The sequence below is a fragment of the Xenopus tropicalis genome, chromosome 5, assembly GCF_000004195.4.
Source record: "Xenopus tropicalis strain Nigerian chromosome 5, UCB_Xtro_10.0, whole genome shotgun sequence".
NCBI classification, from domain to species: domain Eukaryota; kingdom Metazoa; phylum Chordata; class Amphibia; order Anura; family Pipidae; genus Xenopus; species Xenopus tropicalis.
In genome coordinates, this window is record NC_030681.2 from 19,645,495 (window position 1) to 19,669,570 (window position 24,076).

Here is a 24,076-nt window from a genome sequence, read left to right on the forward strand (position 1 = left end):
ATAATGATTATTAACATCTTAGTTGGGATCAATTGCAAGGTGCTGTTTAATTACTACAGAGAAAAAGGAAATCAGTTTTAAAATTCTGAATTACTTGATTAAAATGGAGTCTATGGGAGACGGGCTTTCCGTAATTTGGAGCTTTCTGGATAACGGGTTTCCGGATAAGGGATCCCATACCTGTACCTGTACTTGATCCCAACTAAGATATACTGTTTTATTATTACAGAGAAAAGGGAATCATTTAACCAAGAAATAAACACAATAGGACTGTTCTGCCCCCAATAAGGGGTAATTATATCTTAGTTGGGATCAAGTACAGGTACTGTTTTATTATTACAGAGAAAAGGGAATCATTTAACCATTAATTAAACCCAATAGGGCTGTTCTGCCCCAATTAGGGGTAATTATATCTTAGTTGGGATCAAGTACAGGTACTGTTTTATTATTACAGAGAAAAGGGAATCATTTAACCATTAAATAAACCCAATAGGGCTGTTGTGCCCCCAATAAGGGGTAATTATATCTTAGTTGGGATCAAGTACAGGTACTGTTTTATTATTACAGAGAAAAGGGAATCATTTAACCATTAAATAAACCCAATAGGGCTGTTCTGCCCCCAATAAGGGGTAATTATATCTTAGTTGGGATCAAGTACAGGTACTGTTTTATTATTACAGAGAAAAGGGAATCATTTAACCATTAAATAAACCCAATAGGGCTGTTCTGCCCCAATAAGGGGTAATTATATCTTAGTTGGGATCAAGTACAGGTACTGTTTTATTATTACAGAGAAAAGGGAATCATATTAAAAAATTAGAATTATTTGCTTATAATGGAGTCTATGGGAGATGGCTTTTCTGTCATTTAGTTAATTTTTTAATTATATCCTAGTTGGGATTAATTACAAGGTAATGTTTTATTTCTACAGAGAAGGAAATCAGTTTTAAAATTCTGAATTATTTGATTAAAATGGAGTCTATGGGAAACAAGATTTCCGTAATTCGAAGCTTTCTGCATAACGGGTTTCCGGATAAGGGATCCCATACCTGTATTTAGTTTTTTTGTTCAGCAGCTTTTCCAGTTTAGAATTTCAGCAGCTATCTGGTTGCTAGGGTCTTGTTTACCTCAGCAACCAGGCAGTGGGTTAAATAAGAGACTGGAATAAAAATAGGAGAGGCTCTGAAGGGAAAGATAAGTAATAAAAAGTAACAATAACAAAAATATTGTAGCCTCACTGAGCAATATTTTCTGGCCGTTGGGGTCAGCGACCCCTATTTGAAAGCAGGAAAGATGTTGCAGAGGAAGGCAAATAATTTAAAAACTATAAAAAAGACACTGAAGACCAACTGCAGAGTTGCTAGGAATAGGATATTCTATAATATATTAAAAGTCAATTTAAAGGTGAACCCAGCCCTTTAAGAGTAAAACTGTACAGTCTGAAGATGCTCTGGTTCAATGGATCACCCATAGCTATGTCTTATGCCACTAGTGATAATTGACATTTACTGCAATGGAAAGCGGACCAAAACCAAGAGGTCTATAACAGAGATTGGGTCATAGAATGCATTTTTTGAAGAAATATATAATATTATGCACATAACATTCCTTATCACAAAAGAGTTGGAGCTCCTGGAATACTTGTTTTGGATAAGGTGAGGAATAAAGGTGATCAAATCCTAAAAACATGACTGGTTGTGACCAGGGAACAGTGGAGTCTTATTCAAGGCTGAAACTGTGAGTTGAGATCATGGATTTAATGGAAGTTATGGAATATTTCATATTTCTTGTCGACAAATACAAAGGCAAAAAGGTGTAGTAGCTCTCTAAAGGCAATGAGTGGGCCCCACATAGGGTTGGCACCTTAAAAAGCTGGACAAAGGGGGCAGGCCGATGACTTTGGGGTGGCACCGTGACATCAGTGGCGCAGGGAAAAATCCCAATGGGCCCCAGCGGCCCAGTCCGACCCTTGCCGGCGCTCCCCAACTGTGACTGTTCCTCCCCTGACGCGTTCAATTTATACGCGCTCAGGGGAGACGTCGGATGGGGGGGTTAGGGGGGCCCCTGGGGGGGGGGTAGGGGACACGGCTGGCTGGGGCACCTGCAGGGCCCCTGTGGCGGGAGCCCCGGTGGGCCCTGCACCCCCCAGTCCGACCCTGAGTGGGCGTAACAGTGATGTTTGTGGTGGGGAGGTGATTGTCATGTTTGGGGCTTTGATGTCACACACCCCATGGCTGGCATGTCTGGCTTTAAAACCAGAATAACTGGACAGGAGCCCCCTTAAAGAGATACCGACACTAAAAATTAAACCTTTTTATTACATCTATCATAACATTGTCTTTGCGTGTTAACAATTTTGTCTTAAAAGTATTTGTCGCTGCTTTACATTCCCTATTTGATCCTCCATATTTCTGTATGAGGGGGCTGCCATATTTGTGCAGCACAGTCCGTTACCATTAGAAGCTATCACTGACAGGCTGAGAAGGGACGGTCAGGTTGGCGGACTAAACCTATCAGCAAAAAATGATCAATAGTATTTTGAAGAGTAGTTTTTAATGTCAGTGTCACTTTAAGAAATAGGGCTGCCCAGTTCAAAACCAGAGAGGTGGCAACCCTACCCCCACAGAATGGAACCACCAGTACTGACCAGTATCTATAGACCCTGGTATTGCTGTGTTTCCCAGTGATTCCTAATCTCTGTGTAAAACTTCATAATCATTATGGTACATATTATTTTATTTAGGCATATGATTTCCCGCATGGAAGCACCGCGCCACATCAACCCTGTAAGGCTAATTAACGTAAAGTAGGCATTTGCATTGATTTAAATAATCTCATTAATTTTTCACTAATGCTTTCTCTTTGGTGTATGGACAGCTACAGTAGGCGACAGCTTTGCCCGCAGCTACAAGATGCTCAGTGTTCATGTCCCATTTATAATATTATGGCGCCACTGTCTGGCACTGGCGACCATCAGTCACACCCCAGTATCGCTTCGGGTTCCGGAATGGTCTCTGGGAATTGGGATCCTAATTTCCACTGCACAACAGTTGTTGTTGTTTTGTTTATTCTCCCGATGCAAACACATTTTTCAAAATCTTTTAAACGTCTGCTTTTGTGCTGCTGTTAATGACAGTAATGCAGTGTTTGCTGCAGAGGAGACCAGGGCAGGCCATTATTAAATGGAGACACAGACTAGGTGCGGCTTGCTAGAAGTTGAAATTAACATTAACACACCTAATTTATGAGCAATAACCGCAAAATAGTACATTTGCTATAATGTCATGTTTACTGGATCATGTAGGCCAGTGTTTCTTGGCCAATGTTTCTTGGCAATGCCGATTATGTACTATTGCCACCCAAGGTAACACTACTTAGCCTGGCGCCCTGCCTTCTTGCCTGCCCCACCACTGGTTACTCCCACCTATAACTGTGCTCCATCTTTCCTGCCATTGTGTCTGAGACATGCCTCTCCTCCCTACTCCTAGTTCTGCACTTAAGGTCCCCATACACCTTCAGATCCGCTCGCTTGGCGATGTCGCCAAGCAAGCGGATCTTCTCCCGATATCGGGAGAATCCAGGCCCTGGGGCCAAACAGTCGAATTATAACGACGGGTATAGACAAAGTCAGTTCGGGGACCACATCAACGAGCCTATGCGGTCCCCGATCCGACTAGACTTTTTAACCTGCCTGATCGAGATCTGGCCAATTTCAGGCCAGATATCAGTCCGATAGGCCCGTCGGTAGTGCCCATACACGGGCCGATTAGCTGCCGAATCAGTCTAAGGGACCGATATCGGCAGCTAGAATCGGCCCGTGTATGGTGACCTTTAGAATCCGCTTTGTGACCCAAACATTTTATTCAAACCGTGCCTCTCCTCCCTACTTCGGGACCTGTGTGATCCAAAAAGTGTGTTCAAATAAGTCATACACCTTGATATAGCTACTATTTTTTATTGCAGAAAGAAATATCAAAGGTATTAAAGGGACTAATTCTAAACATCATGGAACCCCACTGGCATTGATGAACAGTGTTAGAGCTGGTGTTCAGGGGTGTAACTATTGAAGAATCCTGTGGGGTACAGGAAGTGTAGGGGACCAAGTGGGGCTGTGACTAATGTAGTTTCCATACCTGTTTATGGAAATGTCTTGGTTTTTTTTGCTGTGGGGCCCAAATAAGTTCTGCTGATGAAAAAAGTCATCACATTTTAGAATTGTTCACATTTCTAGCCTTATAAACCCTCCAAAGAAAATAAAAAGCAAAATAAGCTAAAATACATTGTTTGGCACTAACAGGTCAGTTTGTGACCACTAAATACTTTGGGTTGTTACTCTGCCTTCAGAAACACAGATCAGGCTCATTTCTAACTCCATAAAACTTGGAGTGATGTGATTTAGAGATCCCGTGGGTTCTTTGTGGGAAGTGTATTACAAGATATATATACTTAGCCAAGTTGCCTTCAAAGCCCTGCAGGAGAAAGTTGAGCAGTGGCAGATATAAGGGATGGGCAAACTCAGCTGAGAGAATCATATTAGCAATTTATAAACAACAATAGACTTGTATGGTGGTGCGTTTGTGACAATGCCCATCAGATCATCATCAGATATTGGCAGTAATGTTCTGAGATGGATATCTTTACTCTTCAAAGCCCACATGGATTTGGATGTTTGTATTATCCAGCAGTGTGAGGATCTATGAGATTATAAAGCGTAATGAGCAGGGTTCTCTTTACCTTCTGCTTCAGTCAGTATTTGTATTTAACTTGAATGTTTACTGTGTCTACCCTTCTGTGGTACAGCACTGCAGAATAAATACTTATTAGTAATTCTGTAGCCATTTATTATTTTTGTACAAAGAAACTTCACCCATTTTAAGCCAGAACAGAAGCCGAGACAAACCCTATGTAGATCAAACCCACAATCTGGTGTATGTCCACTGAGGTCGCCCATTTGGTCTGGGAGTTCTGTCAATATACTCGGTTGGCTGATGTAAATGTATTTCTTAAAGCAAGATATATGTCTTTCTGGTCATACTTCTTTATTTTGAGGAAAAATAAACAAATTTGAGGCACTGGATAATGGGCCATGTAGGGCTTCTTCCCTAAAATATTTTAGTTAGTGGAAACTATGCCTGGTACACCTATGTGACATCTGTCATTCACATGTGTGGATGCCCCTGTCACTATCTGTTTTCATTTATATAAATGCCAGGTGGCACAGAGGGGTATCAAGCGTTTCTCCAGTGAAATATACCAGCAGATAAGCTCTATGTGCTCCCTAGATCTCTTTGATGCACCAATCTCCCAAAGATATTCAGTAATGTTTGTGTCTGGGAACTTCAAAGGCAATGCCAAAGGCTCATTCCTGGCATATCTGTTTTTGTTCCACCTTGTATCCAGAAGGCACAGAGGGGTATCAAGCATTTCTCCAATGAAATATACAAGCAGAAAAGCTCTATGTGCTCCACAGACCTCTTTGCATGCACCATTTCCCAAAGATATTTAATAATTTTCTTGTCTGAGAGCTTTGAAGGCAATTCCAAAGACTCCTTCCTGACATATCTGTTTTTGTTCCACTTTTTCTTAGCTTTAACTTTTTTTAAAAAAAATATTAGGGTATGCTGATATATAGTTAAATTAGTTGAATAATTCTCAGTATTTTTTGTGCCACAGCCCTAAAGCAAAATTGATCCACCACCATTGCTTAATGCTCATCAATGTGACCGCTGCTTCTCATGTTTGTGCTGGTGTGTCCTTCTGTAGCTCCAACAAGCTGCTGGCTCACAGAGAGTACAGATTAATGATGATAACTTTTGTGATGATGAAAAATATCCAGAAATATTGGAACAATGGAAAGGTGGTCACACCATGAATGGCCATTTGTACAATATCGATACCAAAGAGCCAGGGTATGGCCAACTTGAGAAACAGGAGAATATCTTGCAACACCTAAAATGATATCATTTTCTGTTTTTAAAGAAAAATGTAGATATTTGACTTGTTTTTTTTCCCTTAGCAGCTAGCATAATACACTTTGCCTACATTCCTGGCTAACTGCTGTGCATGGCGCATGCTGAGTACCATGTCCTGACGTGGGAGCAAGAAGTTCAAAGCCAGTTGCCTCCTCGGAGCACTCGCAGTGGGATCCCCCTTCCATTGTATATCATGTTCTGAAAACTTTTACAGCCAGTGCAGTAAAAAGTAACCCTGGCACTTTTATTGTTGGGAAACTTGTATTTTTTGCATTAAATAGCAAGCTATACATTAATATACGGGCTCCTATAATCTAAGTAATTAAACAGACACGGTTGCAAAGCAAAGGGGGATCTGCTTTCAACTGCAATAATTAGAATTTCAATAACGCTTAGCAGTACAGCTCGCAGTATTAGCAGCCCTTTGATGTCCATTGTACATTTTGCCGGCTGTGTACATTTTATGAATCACTTTCAAGAGCTCCGAGCTCCTCCAGAAGGAACACAGCAATACATTGTGCCTTACAAAGGGCCCTAATGATTTTAGCACCGAATGTTAATGCTACGCTTGCCGGTGAATAATAAAAAGCATTTAATTGAACTATTATGCATGTGTCCAGCTGTGCCTTTCAGACTTACAGGAGAGTCAAAAGTTGAACACAAGTTACTGTGTTTTTGGTCTGTTTCCTCTCCAATGTACTTTCTTATGGTTATTTATGTTATAGAAGATTTAGTATCATCAACATGGTAAAGAATTCTGAAAATGCTGGGCTTCCACTGGATTGTTTCTGACAAGCAGCTGAAGTTGAATGTGGGCCCAAAGCACTCAATGCTTGCCCAGCATGAGGCCTTTTCTTTGTAGGGCTTACTTCTGTCTGCTATATTGCCTCTAGGGTTCCCTTTTAGCCATTATTTTACCATTGAAGCAGGTAAAAATGGTGGTAATGCAGGCAGCATTGTGGGAATGTCTAGGGTGGCAAGATTTTAGGGATATCTTGCTGCTCCTATATGCTGGCAAGGCACATTGTTTATGGAATATAGACTTGGAGTCCTGGAGACATTGTGCGGCCAGTTCCAGGGTTGTCCCCTATTTCCAGTACTAGTGGAACTAGCCAAAGCTGGGACTAGAGATATCGGCAGCCTAGATGATTACCTGCTCCTGCTTTGCACTTTCCCTTCACTTGCTTGCCTGCCTGTCTGCTGGCCCATCACAACAGCCTCTGCTTGTTCACCACAACAGCCCCTGCTTGTTCACCACAACAGCCCCACCTTACGACTGAATCACCTGTGGCCTGTTCTGTAGTCCTGTAGCCCAAGAACTTAGGCATAGGAATTCAGGGCAGCAGGAGAAGTGATGTGTCCCCATACTATTGCTCCCTAGGAATGTGCATCTTCTGCCTACCCCTTCTTCCATCCCTGGTACTAGTCATACAAGTAGGTGGTGGTTGGGTTAGGTGGATGGCAAGTGTCCAGCCCTAGGGAAGCCAATATTTTTCTTACCGAAAAGCTGGCGACTCTTCACATGATTGGGTTCAATTTCAAGGTAAGAGCTTACCTGAAAGTGGTTGTAGTTATATCTGTAGTAATAAGTCAAATCAACTGGACTTGCTGTGTTTTTTTTTTTCTTTTTCTTGAAGACGTTTCGCCAGTCATCCCACTGGCATCTTCTATAGACTCCATTATAAGTAAATAGTTCTCATTTTTAATTTCTCTGTAATAATAAAACAGTACCTGTACTTGATCCCAACTAAGATATAATTACCCCTTATTGGGGGCAGAACAGCCCTATTGGGTTTATTTAATGGTTAAATGATTCCCTTTTCTCTGTAATAATAAAACAGTACCTGTACTTGATCCCAACTAAGATGTAAATAATCCTTATTGGAGGCAAAACAAACCTATTGGGTTTATTCAATATTTAAATGAATTTTAGCAGGCTTAGGTTATGGAAATCCAAATTACAGAAAGACCCCTTATCCGGAAAAACCGAGGTCCCGAGCATTCGGGATAGCAGGTCCCATTCCTGTATTCGTTTCCGGATAAGAAATTCCATACCTGTACAGCATTTATTGATATCAAAATTCAGCGATAGTCATTGACATTTTCAAAACAAGCTCTAAAAGATATCAACAAATTTATTTTAGAACAGATACCAATGCACAGTGGCACAGAGATTGGCATTGCAGAACTCACCAGCTTAGTCCCACCATCCTCTCCATAGCCAGCAACAGCGACACTGTTTTCCAGTACAGGCAAATTAAATATTCCCTCTTTCTTCATAAAGTTTACCTTTTAAAATACAACACATATGTTTTTCGTTGTAACCAAACCTAATAGGATTTACAGTAGATTAATGCTGAGACATTCTATTGAGCTGGAGGGCCCTATTTACCTCCTATATTGCTCAGCTCTATGAAAGCTGTATGTTCAATGTATACAACCATATATAGTGCCATGTTGGCACTATATAAATTATGATAATAAATAGTCTAAACTATGTTTAGAGTTAATAGGCATCAATGCGCTGCCCCTATCTCTTTCCTTCAGTCAGGACACGTAAGCATTGTTTTTTGGTTGTTTTTTTTTTTTAAATAAATTTGGCATCTTCTAGAATCTTTATGGTGTTCTATATTAAGAACATTCCAGCCTCTTTACCATGCGGAATTTAAAATAAATCTCAATGTCCAATTGTTCTTTTTGGACAGATTCCTCAAAAGGAAATTGCACTTCCTTCCTTGGTCATTGTGTTGACAAAGGGGACAAATGCATCTTCCGATTATCTTCAGTGCTTCTCCCTCTGTTTTCTTGTGAGTCTTCCTTTATTCTGGTCTGTGACACAGATTGGCAACTGGCAGTTCTACAGCTGTGGCTGTAAGTGGGATGTTGGGAGATGTAGTTCCTCTCTGTTCCAGAAAGAAGCTCTCCTGTTTCAACCTAAAGATCATATTTAAAATCGCAGCATAATATTAATGCAAAGTGTCATATTTTGCTCTATAGTAGCATGATAAACAGGTATTAGGGGACCTTGGGTCACAGCAGTTCTTTGTCTTTGTATGTACAGGTACGGGATCCCTTAACCGTTAACTCGTTATCCAGAAAGCTCCAAATTACGGAAAGCCTGTCTCCCATAGACTCCATTTTAATCGAATAATTCAGAATTTTAAAACTGATTCCCTTTACTCTGTAGTAATAAAACAGTACCTGTACTTGATCCCAACTAAGATATAATTACCCCTTATTGGGGCAGAACAGCCCTATTGGGTTTATTTAATGGTTAAATGATTCCCTTTTCTCTGTAATAATAAAACAGTACCTGTACTTGATCCCAACTAAGATATAATTACCCCTTATTGGGGGCAGAACAGCCCTATTGGGTTTATTTAATGGTTAAATTATTCCCTTTTATCTGTAATAATAAAACAGTACCTGTACTTGATCCCAACTAAGATATAATTACCCCTTATTGGGGGCAGAACAGCCCTATTGGGTTTATTTAATGGTTAAATTATTCCCTTTTATCTGTAATAATAAAACAGTACCTGTACTTGATCCCAACTAAGATATAATTACCCCTTATTGGGGGCAGAACAATCCTATTGGGTTTATTTAATGGTTAAATGATTCCCTTTTCTCTGTAATAATAAAACAGTACCTGTACTTGATCCCAACTAAGATATAATTACCCCTTATTGGGGGCACAACAGCCCTATTGGGTTTATTTAAGGGTTAAATGATTCCCTTTTCTCTGTAATAATAAAACAGTACCTGTACTTGATCCCAACTAAGATATAATTACCCCTTATTGGGGGCAGAACAGCCCTATTGGGTTTATTTAATGGTTAAATTATTCCCTTTTATCTGTAATAATAAAACAGTACCTTGTACTTTATCCCAACTAAGATATAAATAATCCTTATTGGATGCAAAATGAATCCTATTGGGTTTAATGTTTTATTGATTTTTTTAGTAGACTTAAGTTATGGCGATCCAAATTACAGAAAGACCCTTTATCCGGAAGACCCTTGGTCCGAGCATTCTGGATAACAGGTCCTATACATGTATCAAAAAATCAGAGGCACAAGGGCTAACAGACCATCCTGGAAGCGACATTTCGGGGTGGGCCCGGGAGTAGAACCACTGTTACTTACATAAGTCAAATACATCGCCGGTAAATCTGACCAGACCCGGCCTTGGCAGGTAGTGTACCGGCCAGATGGCAACCCAACCTGTGGTGTGCCCAGCAGGGGGCGCCTGCAAAGTGCCCAACATGGCAAAGGCCCAACACTTGTGTGTGTAATTGTGTATATTGTAAGACTGTACAGCGCTGAGTACCCTTGTGGCGCTTTATAAATAAAGTTAGACATACATACATACATACATAAATACATACAAACTAGCCAGCTATGGTTGCCACCTTTTCTTATGAATTTTGCTGACAGGGAGGAGAGGGATGGGGTGGTGATGTCACATGGGTGGGGAATGGGCGGGTCGAGGGAGTGCCTGGGAGCTGTAGGCGGTGGGGGGGCGGAACCAAGGCTTGGAGGGGTAGCAGAGCTGTTCAGGGAGGGGCAGGTGAGGAATTTACAGATTTACCAGCAAGAACATTTCCAGTACATTAGTAATACAGGCTCTGGCCCTAGCTGATGATTCCATACCTCCCAGCATTTGAAAAATGTAAAGAGGGACAAAAAGAGATGACCACACTCCATTTTTGTGACCACACCCCCTAAATACCACTCCCATTTTATACAATTTAGCAGGTCATTTAAAGTTTGAATACAGTTTTTGGAGTTTTGTGGTCTTTTATCTTTTATTACAGTTTTGCTATTGAAGCTAAAATTGCCCTTTAATCTGAGTCTCAGTTCCCCCAAGAGACCTGTTTAGCTTATTAGTTACAATTGTATCTCAGTGCAGGAGGATATACAGGTCCTTTTCAAAAAATTAGCATATTGTGATAAAGTTCATTATTTTCTGTAATGTACTGATAAACCTTAGACTTTCATATATTTTAGATTCATTACACACAACTGAAGTAGTTCAAGCCTTTTCTTGTTTTAATATTGATGATTGTGGCATACAGCTCATGAAAACCCAAAATTCCTATCTCAAAAAATTAGCATATTTCATCCGCCCAATAAAAGAAAAGTGTTTTTAATACAAAAAAAGTCAACCTTCAAATAATTATGTTCAGTTATGCACTCAATACTTGGTCGGGAATCCTTTTGCAGAAATGACTGCTTCAATGCGGCGTGGCATGGAGGCAATCAGCCTGTGGCACTGCTCAGGTGTTATGGAGGCCCAGGATGCTTCAATAGCGGCCTTAAGCTCATCCAGAGTGTTGGGTCTTGTGTCTCTCAACTTTCTCTTCACAATATCCCACAGATTCTCTATGGGGTTCAGGTCAGGAGAGTTGGCAGGCCAATTGAGCACAGTAATACCATGGTCAGTAAACCATTTACCACTGGTTTTGGCACTGTGAGCAGGTGCCAGGTCATGCTGAAAAATGAAATCTTCATCTCCATAAAGCTTTTCAGCAGATGGAAGCATGAAGTGCTCCAAAATCTCCTGATAGCTAGCTGCATTGACCCTGCCCTTGATAAAACACAGTGGACCAACACCAGCAGCTGACATGGCACCCCAGACCATCACTGACTGTGGGTACTTGACACTGGACTTCAGGCATTTTGGCATTTCCCTCTCCCCAGTCTTCCTCCAGACTCTGGCACCTTGATTTCCGAATGACATACTTTGGACCACTGAGCAACAGTCCAGTGCTGCTTCTCTGTAGCCCAGGTCAGGCGCTTCTGCCGCTGTTTCTGGTTCAAAAGTGGCTTGACCTGGGGAATGCAGCACCTGTAGCCCATTTCCTGCACGCGCCTGTACACGGTGGCTCTGGATGTTTCTACTCCAGACTCAGTCCACTGCTTCTGCAGGTCCCCCAAGGTCAGGAATCGGTCCTTCTCCACAATCTTCCTCAGGGCCCAGTCACCTCTTCTCGTTGTGCAGCGTTTTCTGCCACACTTTTTCCTTCCCACAGACTTCCCACTGAGGTGCCTTGATACAGCACTCTGGGAACAGCCTATTTGTTCAGAAATTTCTTTTTGTGTCTGACCCTCTTGCTTGAGGGTGTCAATCATGGCCTTCTGGACAGCAGTCAGGTCGGCAGTCTTACCCATGATTGCGGTTTTGAGTAATGAACCAGGCTGGGAGTTTTTAAAAGCCTCAGGAATCTTTTGCAGGTTTTTAGAGTTAATTTGTTGATTCAGATGATTAGGTTAATAGCTCGTTTAGAGAACCTTTTCATGATATGCTAATTTTTTGAGATAGGAATTTTGGGTTTTCATGAGCTGTATGCCACAATCATCAATATTAAAACAAGAAAAGGCTTGAACTACTTCAGTTGTGTGTAATGAATCTAAAATATATGAAAGTCTAATGTTTATCAGTACATTACAGAAAATAATGAACTTTATCACAATATGCTAATTTTTTGAAAAGGACCTGTATAAGATTTTCTCAAGAAATGTGAGCTGTGGGAAACTGTCCCTCAGTTTATTATGAAAAAAAGCAAAAAACGGGAGATAAATATGTTAACAAAATCATGGGGAGGGTTAGCTGATAAACAGGGAAATATTTGGGGAACAAGGATTCAAAATGGGGCCTGTGCCCCTGAAACTGGGACTTGTGGGAACTCTAGAATGATGGCTCCCAAGGAGAAGGCCTGTGTGCAAGTTTTGGGCCCACTTTGGCCTCCTGTGATTGGCAGAAAATAGAAATGGGCCTTTCCGTAAGCTTTTCCTGAGCGCTTTCTCCTGCTCCCTGGGAAAGTGTAGGATTAGTTGCAGGCTTTCCCGGCACAGATATTGCGTGAGGAGGGTGGGGAGGTGCGAGCACAGCCTGAGGGCAGCTACGTCCCCACCCTAATGTGAAGTGACTGTAGAACACAAAGGCAAAATGAGGACAATCCAGATTCTGCTTGTGCTTCCTCTCTGCCTTATACTTTGGGGATACGGCTGTCTGCGGGCGGCGGATCCCGGCTGCTGAATGAGAGGATTACTCCACAACTAAAAAAAAAAAGACTAATTACTGAGCATGTTAATGCTAATTACTCACTAGCACTAGGAACATCCCTTCTCCTTGTTCCTTTCCCTCTATCCGTGCCGCAGTGCTACATGGGGATGAATCTAAGCCACACGTCATCAGTTGTTTTAAAGGTCACAATAAAGCCCATGCTTAATGAGTCCATTAACAGCGCTAATCAATAGAAGCATGTGAATATTAGGTCTATTGATGGGATGATTGCTTTGAGACTGTCTTCAGAGATCGCCAATCCATTTTCTCTTGGTGGCTGAGGCAGACGGCGTTGGGAAAGGGACTGAAAAACATCCTGCAGTATTTATGCCTTTTTTTTTTTTTTTTTTAAACTGCCACTTGGTGTGACTGTCAGCCAAGAGGTTATTCATTGGAGCTTACAATTTAAATCACATTCACACACACTAGGGTCAATGTTACCAGGATCCAGTTAACCTGCCTGTATGTTTATGGAATGTGGGAGGAACCCAAAGTACCTGGGGCAAACCTACCCAGACACGGGGAGAACTTACAGACTCCTTGCAGATAGTGCCCTGGCTGGGATTGAACCAATGACGGCTGTAGAAAAGCTGACGCTACAGAGATAGTTTTTATATTCTGATGCAGAATATATTAGTTTCTAAACTGCCATGTAATGTGAATCTACTAATCAGCCTTGTATTGAGACTTTTGCATTATATATACACTGTGAGTTCAGCAGCACAAAGCATGTGCAGTGAATCTGTATAAAAAAAAAAAGGGAAAATGGGGCATCTTTGGGGGCACAGATCTTCCCTGCTAAAGGGTGTGGGGGCCTTGGGCTGGTACAGATGCCCAAAACATAATGTGTAGAATTTGTATTCCAAATCTTTGTAGAAGGAGAACTACATCTTAAGAAGTTGGATAGAAATGTGCATTATGTTTGGGATTGGAATTCTGTACCAGCCCAAGTCACCCACTGCCCTTTAGCAGGGATGGTCTGTGCCCCCAAAGATGCCCCAGTAGCCCCCCATCTTCTTTTCTGCCGATTCCCTTCACATGCTCTGTTCTGCTGGCACTTACCTGAGCTAAGGGATCCACTCACAATATACTGTATATATAGAATATAAATGTTACAATATACTATATATATAGAATATAAATCTCACAATATACTGTATATATAGAATATAAATCTCGCAGTATAAGGCTGAATAGTAGTCAGGCAGGTAAACCCCATCTTCTGCTTGTTAATTTGAGACGACCCCAAAGCTTAGCTTCTCACTAGCTTAGAGCCCACTGAGCATGTGTGTGTCACTGACACTTTCCAAGATGGGGAACTACTGTGATAACTGTAAAGACCTGGATCATTGTTGCTGTTCAGAAGCTGAACCTTTAGGCTGGTGTAGTAAGTTCAGTATCACCTCTGGTGGAGGAAACAATTTTAAGCGATGGGTGCCTAAGCTTTAGTTCTCCTTTAGGTTAGACATCGATGTATCCTCTCATTGGGTAGACACAGTTCTTACCCCCAGGTAACGTCCCACCTTATTGATCAATATCTGACTAAGCACTGTTCGCATAATGATCTTGGCCCATGTAAGCAGCCATTGAGCCTTCATCTGTTACATAATCCCTGTTCTCTGTCCCCCACCCCATCTGCTCGATCAGCTGCTCTCTCTGAGACTTGTAGTTCAGCAACAGCAGGAAACCCACAGACTGGATGTAACGGTGCTACATGGCCTGGCCTTTGCTCTCCCTCTAAAACAAATGCAGTGCTGTTCTTGATTTTATTTTCCAAGAAATCTTATTTAAGGTGTAATTTGACATGCTGCGCTTGGTAACCGTGGTAACTGTATAATGACCTTTTAGTTGTAAAGGAACGAAAGAAATCGCACGCTGCATGTATTCTTGGTGGGAATAACAGAATATTAGTTCTATAAATGGAATTCTGCAAATAGCTGCATCTCAGGAGGAACATTAAGGCATTAGAGCATGTTTAGCAGCGAAGGGCCACACATTATTACTTTGCACTATATGGAGAATAAATAAAGGTATATACCCTTCTAGGTCCTGCCCTGTCCTTTAACCAATCTCCCTGGACTTCAGATGATGTTGGCACTGGCCATCTCTGATTGGGTAGTCCAATTGGTGGGCCCCATACACAGGAAACAGTATTTGCTGTAGATGATATTGTACCAACCAATACTAAATACAGGTATTGGACTTGTTATCCAGAATGCTCGGGACCTGGGGTTTTCCGGATAAGGGATCTTTCCATAATTTGGATCTCCATAACTTAAGTCTGCTAAAAATCATTTAACCATTAAATAAACCCAATAGGGCTGTTCTGCCCCCAATAAGGGGTAATTATATCTTAGTTGGGATCAAGTACAGGTACTGTTTTATTATTACAGAGAAAAGGGAATCATTTAACCATTAAATAAACCCAATAGGGCTGTTCTGCCCCCAATAAGGGGTAATTATATCTTAGTTGGGATCAAGTACAGGTACTGTTTTATTATTACAGAGAAAAAGGAAATCATTTTTCAGAATTAGAATTATTTGCTTATAATGTAGTCTATGGAAGATGGCCTTTCTGTAATTCGAAACTTTCTGGATAATGGGTTTCCGAATAAGGGATCTGATACCTGTACCAATATTAAATATGCCCCTTACCCAGTACCAGTGCAGGATCCATGTGATCTTCCATTGCTGTCACATGATGCTTCACACCCGTAGGTGGCACCCCGCAGAGCAGAAATGGAATGTGCCAGGAATAAGCGACAAGGTGTTGACATTGCACTCTGTGAATGTGGCATCACAATTTATTTTTATCTTGCACCCTTTTTTTCTCATTTCTCTATCGGTTCTTTATGTTTAAAGATGTTTTTCCGTGGTCTCTGCATAATGCTGAAAGGTTCTGCTTGGGCAGAATAATTAGGAGAGAGGCACTGCTTTATTTACAATGTGCAGATATTCTAGGGTTAAGCACGGGATACCCCAGTCCTGGTTTGATTAGAAGGAATAAGAAATTTTAGTGCAAATAGCAGACCCCACAGATTAGACAGTGGGTACCCAACCTGGGCCCAACCAGTACTGTGTCTGTTTTCCCCCGGCAGCTCTGCCAGTAAGAACTAGAATATTCCTACACAAGGACCAAAACATAAAGGGACAATATAGACTCCTTTTCAGCATGCAATGAATAGGGCTTGTGTTTTGGTATTTCATGCTCTATATCTGGAATTAGTGCAATAAGTATCATTAAGTCACATTATACTTTTGGTTCATATGAGCAGTCAAAACAAATTAGCAGTCCACTATAAAAAAAAAAACATCTGTATAAACAAACCCCTTCCCCTAGATTCCAGGCTTTGCAACTTTCCAATACGCCATTTACTTGAATGGAATCCCTCTGTCACCATCTGTGTCAGGCCAATTTCATTCAGTAAATGACAGCCTGGCTGGCCATGTTCTGGCACTTCTCCGCTGGTGGAAAATGCCCATGGAGATTTTGCTCAGTGTGCCATGGGCCTAAAGATGGCCATACATGAACTTAATGTAGCTGTGATTATTCTGGCTGTAGCTGAATTTTAAAGACCTCTTCCTATTGGTTGCATGTTAAAGGGGAACTCCACCCAAACTGTACTGAAGCTTTATCAAAAGTAAACATAATTTCAAGTAACTTTGCAATAAACATCAGTTAAAACAATATGCAGCCTTTTAATGATTTTTAATGTAATAATATGGGTTGGAACAGTTCCCTAAGCCCCGCTCCCTGTTCCCCTGCTGATCTGGCTGGCTACTTTGATGCACACAAAAAAAGTGTAGTCTACGGTAACTAACAGTAATCGACTACCTCAGCCTGCCTTTAGCCTGCATCCTTCAAATCCCACAATTCCCTGCACAGGTGATGTCAATTATGTGGAGAAGTTGTTACAGTTTGTAACATCATTGTTTTAGTCCCTCCTCCCCTGCCAGGATTTCAAATGATGCAGAAAGAGAAGAACTGTTTTGCAGCTGGATTTCAGTATATAAAGATGATATTTATTCCTACTTTTTGAATTAACAGTTTACAGTAATAGGTATATTAGGGGTTTCTATGTTGTGTGGGGCTTTTTAACAAATTTGTAAGCCAGAGTTCCCCTTTAATCTGAGTCTCTGGTTAAATGGCTGGGCTGGCAGCATATACACAAAGGAATGATGCAGCACCCCCCACTGCCACCAGCCATAGACCGTTCCTTATCTGTCCAAGGGAACACAGACCGGCTTTAATATTGCCTGCCTTTGAATAGGGATATGGGATTTTTACTTTATGGGTCTGGATCACATGCAGTTTTGGGTGGGTATAATTATATTTTGTTCCATAGCATTTCTGTGTGCAGTAGTTAGGGTGGCCACCTGGCTGATAAAAATGATGCTTGATCCCAATGTTATTACAGGTATGGGATCCCTTATCTGGAAACCCAATATCCAGAAAGTTCAGAATTACGGAAAGGCCATCTCCCATAGACTCCATTATAAGCAAATAATTCTAATTTTTAAAAATGATTCCCTTTTTTCCTGTAATAATAAAACAGTACCTGTACTTGATCCCAACTAAGATATAATTACCCCTTATTGGGGGCAGAACAGCCCTATTGGGTTTATTTAATGGTTAAATGATTCCCTTTTCTCTGTAATAATAAAACAGTACCTGTACTTGATCCCAACTAAGATATAATTACCCCTTATTGGGGGCAGAACAGTCCTATTGGGTTTATTTAATGGTTAAATGATCCCCTTTTCTCTGTAATAATAAAACAGTACCTGTACTTGATCCCAACTAAGATATAATTACCCCTTATTGGGGCAGAACAGCCCTATTGGGTTTATTTAATGGTTAAATGATTCCCTTTTCTCTGTAATAATAAAACAGTACCTGTACTTGATCCCAACTAAGATATAATTACCCCTTATTGGGGGCAGAACAGTCCTATTGGGTTTATTTAATGGTTAAATGATCCCCTTTTCTCTGTAATAATAAAACAGTACCTGTACTTGATCCCAACTAAGATATAATTACCCCTTATTGGGGGCAGAACAGCCCTATTGGGTTTATTTAATGGTTAAATGATTCCCTTTTCCCTGTAATAATAAAACAGTACCTGTACTTGATCCCAACTAAGATATAATGACCCCTTATTGGAAGCAAAACAAGCCTATTGGGTTTATTCAATATTTAAATGATTTTTAGCAGACTTAAGTTATGGAGATCCAAATTATGGAAAGACCCCTTACCGGAAAACCCCAGGTCCCGAGCATTCTGGATAATGGGTTCTGGATAATGGGTCCCATACCTGTAATAGGAAAGGTCGCAACCCTTGTAGGAATAGTAGTAATGGTAACTGATTCTATATCCGTTCTCTCCTGGGTCCCACTGCTGATTTAACCTGGGTCCCCCCTGATCTCAAGGACAGCAGGATAGCCATCCCTGATATTGCTGCACAAAGATATCTCTGCCAGGGACTATTAAATATCCATTTATAGGCACTTTGTTCCGCTGGCCTGGTACAGCCTGAAACACATCCTATTGTTGGCACAGTCCCCAGGATTATAGTCCTCATGGGCAACTGAAAGTCACAACAGCGCTATGCGGCTCTCATATACAGGCCACTAAGGGGACATCTGCAGAGGCATTCTATGGGTCCTGCCTCCCACAGCTGTCAGTTTTGCTTGTACAGGTATTGGATCCCTTATCCGGAAACCCGTCATCCAGAAAGTTCTAAATGACAGAAAAGCCATCTCCCATAGACTCCATTATAAGCAAATAATTCTAATTTTTTAATATGATTCCCTTATCTCTGTAATAATAAAACAGTACCTGTACTTGATCCCAACTAAGATATAATTACCCCTTATTGGGGCAGAACAGCCCTATTGGGTTTATTTAATGGTTAAATGATTCCCTTTTCTCTGTAATAATAAAACAGTACCTGTACTTGATCCCAACTAAGATATAATTACCCCTTAATGGGGGCAGAACAGCCCTATTGGGGTTATTTAATGGTTAAATGATTTTTAGCAGACTTAAGTTATGGAGACCCCTTATCCGGAAAACCCCAGGTCCCGAGCATTCTGGATAACAGGTCCCATACCTGTACTAACTAAAAAATACTATGGGGTATATTTATCAAGGAGTGAAGTTAAATCTCGCCGCTAGAGTAAAATTCCACCACTCTCCAATCCTTGCTATGGGATTTTTAAAAGTATTTATTAATAAGATAATGCTTACCCTTTTTAATAAATCTGTCCTTAAAAATGCCATAGAAATTAATAGAGAGTGGCGGAATCTCACTGTGGATGGGAATTGTAGTTCAGAACAGCTAGAAAGCAGCAGGTTTGATATTACTGTAGACGAAAATTAAGATTTGCTTATCTGTGTTTGTCTGCCCCCTGCTGGTAATTTTGTTCTAAGCCGTGTTCCAGTTTTTAACTGAGAAACGTGTTATGCACCACACTGGGCATAGGCAATGCAGAGTTCCAAAACAATCCACTGTAACATTCCTACTGTAACTCTCATATTATAATGATTTATACATGGCAGTGTATCAGGATTTACCCTTGGCTGCTAAAGAGGATTAGTGGGTACTAAGCGGTACCGGCATTTGCTAATGCACAGAGCACACGTCTGCTCATTTATGTTTATATACATCAGGTGCTTGGGGTGCAAAGCTAAAAAACAATTAGCCATCGGGTCCATTGAGATATGCATGGCAATAGAAAGCATTGTGGTAGGACTGCCTAAGAAACCCACAGGGCCCATAGATTAAAGCTCTTTTCATGGAGGACATTTGGAGCCTCTGTTACATACTAACCAATAACCTTGATTTCCAGGACCCAGCACAAAAGTAACTCCCGCACCCCACTGATTTCTGCTCATTTGCCCCCCAAAGACAGCTCTGTATCTCTGGGAAAGATATAACTGTAACAGTACAATGGTGAGGTCCCAAATCATGTCCATGCCCAGGGCCCCTTTTTGTCTTAATACACCCCAGAGGGTGCTGCTCATATGTTAAATAGAAGTATACAGGGAAGTAATGTTATGTACACACAATAACCTGTGCCCTTTTTTTTTATTCAGCTGAATCTAAATTTATAATGAGGGAGTACTTCCCCTTTAAAGATGTCGAGAAACTATTGCCTCTTTACAGTCCACTGGCCTGCAGGAATTTTTATAATAAGAAGTGTGGGTGCTACCAGGTTGTGTGTGTGATTGGGCTGCTCCAGGGAGGAGATAAGTAGTGTGCAGTACCCCTGTTACTACTTCCATTATGTCTCCCCAGTAGAGGGAGCTCCTGTGCCATCACAACACTTTCCTAATCTCCCCAAATGCAAGGCACAGCAGAGAGAAAATCACTAGTTCTATATAATGTATGTGATCTAATGGATTGTGCCGATCATGTTTAGCATTAAATACACAGCACTATATGGCTTGAGTAGGAGAATATGCAGTCATATTTTTTTTGGTCCATTTATGAGGGAAGTAGGGCAGACCAATAAAAAAAACCACAGTACAACTAAAGCCCTTTAGTTGTTTAGGTACAACTCCCAGCACTCCCCTTCGATGTACCCAACACCTGCCTACAACTACTGTGTTTTGAGGGCACACACTATGCACCCCCCTAAAGGCAACTCTGATTTAAGGCAAAATAAAGCCATATCCTACACACAGGGTAATTCTCCAATTATATTATCTTGCTGTTTTAGTGGTCTTGTATTTCATACAGCCAACACAGTCCTGGCAATCAAATTACCATGCAAGCAGCTATGAGGAAAACATCATTTTGTAAGACAGAAATGCCATTAGGCAGAATAGAATGGGAAACCTTAGAAGCCAAGGACCAATTTCATGCACATCCTAGAGGAGTCGGCTGGATGATATGTCTGTCCCGGCCCAATCCGTATAAGTGCTCTTTTATGGGCTCATTAGCCAACCTGTTCTTTCCTATGTCCTAAAACATCATCCGATGAGTATGTTTGTTCATTTTTTAACCTGCATTTACTGGTTTTAATTAGATACTAAATTCATGACCATTTTGATTAAACTGTATATGCTGGGGCTCTAGCAGCCTCTTCCTCTGCCTTATCTTCTCTTCTCTCAGAGCCATTAAGTTCCCTGATAGTGAGTTCCAGTTGTGGGTCCTGAATGGTTCCATGTAATCCTGATTGGCTGGGGTACCGATGGAGCCCTCACTGTTGGAGCCCTCTCTGTGCTTAATAAAGGGTTAGGGCTTAAGCCAATCCATCAGAGGAGCCCCAGGCTGTGAATGGAAATCTGATGGTTGGGTGGGAGGATAGAGGTGACTTAATATTCTTATATAAAAGTTGGAAAGTATCAGTCATTCATTTCATTGTGCCGTTTTTTGACACAGACCAATCTAAGTTCATTTATGTAATATTCACAGCTTGGCCTTGTAGGAACAGTGAATAACCCTCATTTATCTCCAGATTTGTCCCCTCAGCAAGATGACAGTTCCATCAGGCAGATGGAGCGCCAGAGCCTGACTCGGCAAGTCTGGATGTTTTTGTTTTCATTAAAATTGACTGTCTGACCTTGGAGCCGACTTCATTGCAATTAGTTTTTTTTATTGTTGGTAATTATCAGTACACCCAGAGCCATTCAGCAGTTAAACACATGATGTGCCCGCAGGCTTCCTGATGTTGCACGTGGCCTTAGAAAGCCAGGCCAAGCCAAGCCAATGGAGCAAGAGTGCATTTAACTCCCAGCATTCAGTGCCAGCACTTCAGCACTTATATGAATCTTGGCAGGAATCATGGGATTTTTTTTTATTCCAGGTTCAGTACAGGGACATCATTAAAGGATTGTTCTTTACATATAATAAGCCTGAATGACCCAATAAAACAGTGCTGTCCAAATGCAAAAGCAAATATTTTATGATGATGGTAAAACCTTCAGGAGTCACTTGACTCCTAGTATGATATGAATCCTACTGAGATAGTACAGGTATAGAACCTGTTATCCAGAATGCTTGGGAACTAGGGCTAAGGGGCCTTTTTGTAATTTGGATCTCCATACTTTGTCTACCAAAAAAATCAGTAAAACATTAAATAAACCCAATAGGATTGTTTTGGCTGCAATAAGGATTAATTACATTTTAGAAGGGATTAAGTACAAGGTACTGTATAGGTATTGCATATAACAGTAAGGCCTTTTGGTGTGTATATATTAATATTTTTAGTTTTTTTTCCCTACAGCACCCAAAGAAAATGAAGAACGTGTATTCAGGGAGCGAATGCGGCCCAGGAAGCGGCAGGGTGCTGTGCGGCGCAGGGTCCACCAGGTTAACGGGCATAAGTTTATGGCAACATACCTTAGACAACCAACCTACTGTTCCCACTGCCGGGATTTTATATGGTAAGGCCTATGTTTTGTCTATTCTTTCTAATCCATATTATGGTACCCAGTTTGGCAAAGTTGCATTGATTTATAATCCTGCTGTGCTCAACAATCCGGCAACAATCAGGGCGTCACCGAGCAGAGCTGCTTACAGGTTATGGACCTTGTTTAACCCTACTTTATGCTTTACATGTTATTTATCTGTTCTCCCTGCCCAACTGCTCTGCACCCCTCCCTCAGCTGTAGTGTTTCTCTCAGCTCAGAGTGTAGGAGTGAAATAGGCTTGTGCTTCTTCCAGATATAAATCTGCAAACTGTTATTGCATCTGCCTGATCCAAAATCTGGTTCATGAATATATTTGTCATACATTTAAAGGGACAATATTCTACACAGGTATTTAGTTTGGCAAAATGGTTGGTGGGTTCTGGGATGAAGTACGGGTGTCCAGAAACGAATACCATTAGTTGGACAATCTGTAGCGCGTAGCAGGCAGGTTCTGCTTAGGGAGATGGATCCAGTTGTAAAGTTGAAATCCTGCACACTTTTAGCCTGTGGTTATTTATTAGGTCTGGGCCCAATTTATCTAATGACAAAGTTACAGATGCCACTGTTTCAATAATTAAGCCATACTTGCAAAAGGGTACACATTAGGACCTTGCACAATGGAAAGGTGTAACGCAGTTGACTTTTGTTTCCTAAGACTACAGCTTTTCATGGGAAGAACCTTTACCCCTAACTGGCACTTGGGCCCTATACACTGTCAACCCACTTACTAATCTGTGTGGAATTTATGGCTGCTGTACTACCAAGCCCTAACTTCTTTATGCTCCTTGAGCTACTCATTGGGTTCTAGCCCTACGGTGGCCAACCCTTGTTCATTGCATTTCTTGCTTAATCTGCCTGGACATACCTGCCCCAGGCTCTTCCGACTTATCAACCCTTAAGCTTGAGATGGATTCAAGAAAAAGGTCAAGGCAAATTCCTTGCCTTATATATTCCTTGGGGGATCATGTGGTCCTATCTGTTATATAGCAAATTAAACTGTAAGGGCATTTTAGTGAGGCTGCACTCCCACTGTTTAAACCCCAGGGAAATACCCATTATACAGGTATTTTTATAGTCGCAACTAGCGGCTCTATACCAGGGGGTGTCAACCTCAATTACATAAGGGGGCCAAAATCTAAAACACAGGCTAAGTTGTGGGCCGACCGTGCAGCACCACTGGGACTTTCTATCTGTTTCCATATGTACTGAAGGGGGCGAGATAAAGGGTTTTGTCTCAAATTACTTTGTATCTCAGTGAAAGTGGTGTGTCATAGCATTTTCCTGCCCAGTGTGCCCACTGCCCACACCGAACCCCAGCAAGAAATGAGACCAAAGAGGTGGCTCTCCTTGGTGAAACAAGAACAGACAGGTAGGGGAATGTCAGGAAAGCAGGTGCTAACAGTGGCCTGGGGGGTAGGGAAAACTATGCCCACCCTGTAAGACATATTATTCATTTAGGGGTTTTACCAACTGTTTGCACCTGCTTTCATGTCTTTGCTTCAAGCTTCAGTTCAGCTTCTTAGTTCTTTAGTTCTTTTTATTTGATTCCAAACATTGTGATAACGCATAGTTCCTACAGTAATGATTTTGGTGTAATTATACCACTTAACTT

At 41.3% G+C, this 24,076-nt stretch overlaps 1 protein-coding gene across 2 annotated transcripts in view; it reads left to right on the forward strand.

Annotated features, from left to right (window-relative positions):
• The window catches only part of prkce (protein kinase C epsilon), a 201,824-nt gene that overhangs the window by 86,690 nt on the left and 91,058 nt on the right, over window positions 1-24,076 (forward strand). For both annotated transcript variants that reach the window (XM_012962692.3, NM_001114252.1), the window contains exon 3: window positions 22,278-22,437. In XM_012962692.3, the coding sequence (XP_012818146.1) occupies window positions 22,278-22,437 (160 nt within the window). The remainder of the gene's footprint in view (window positions 1-22,277; window positions 22,438-24,076) is intronic.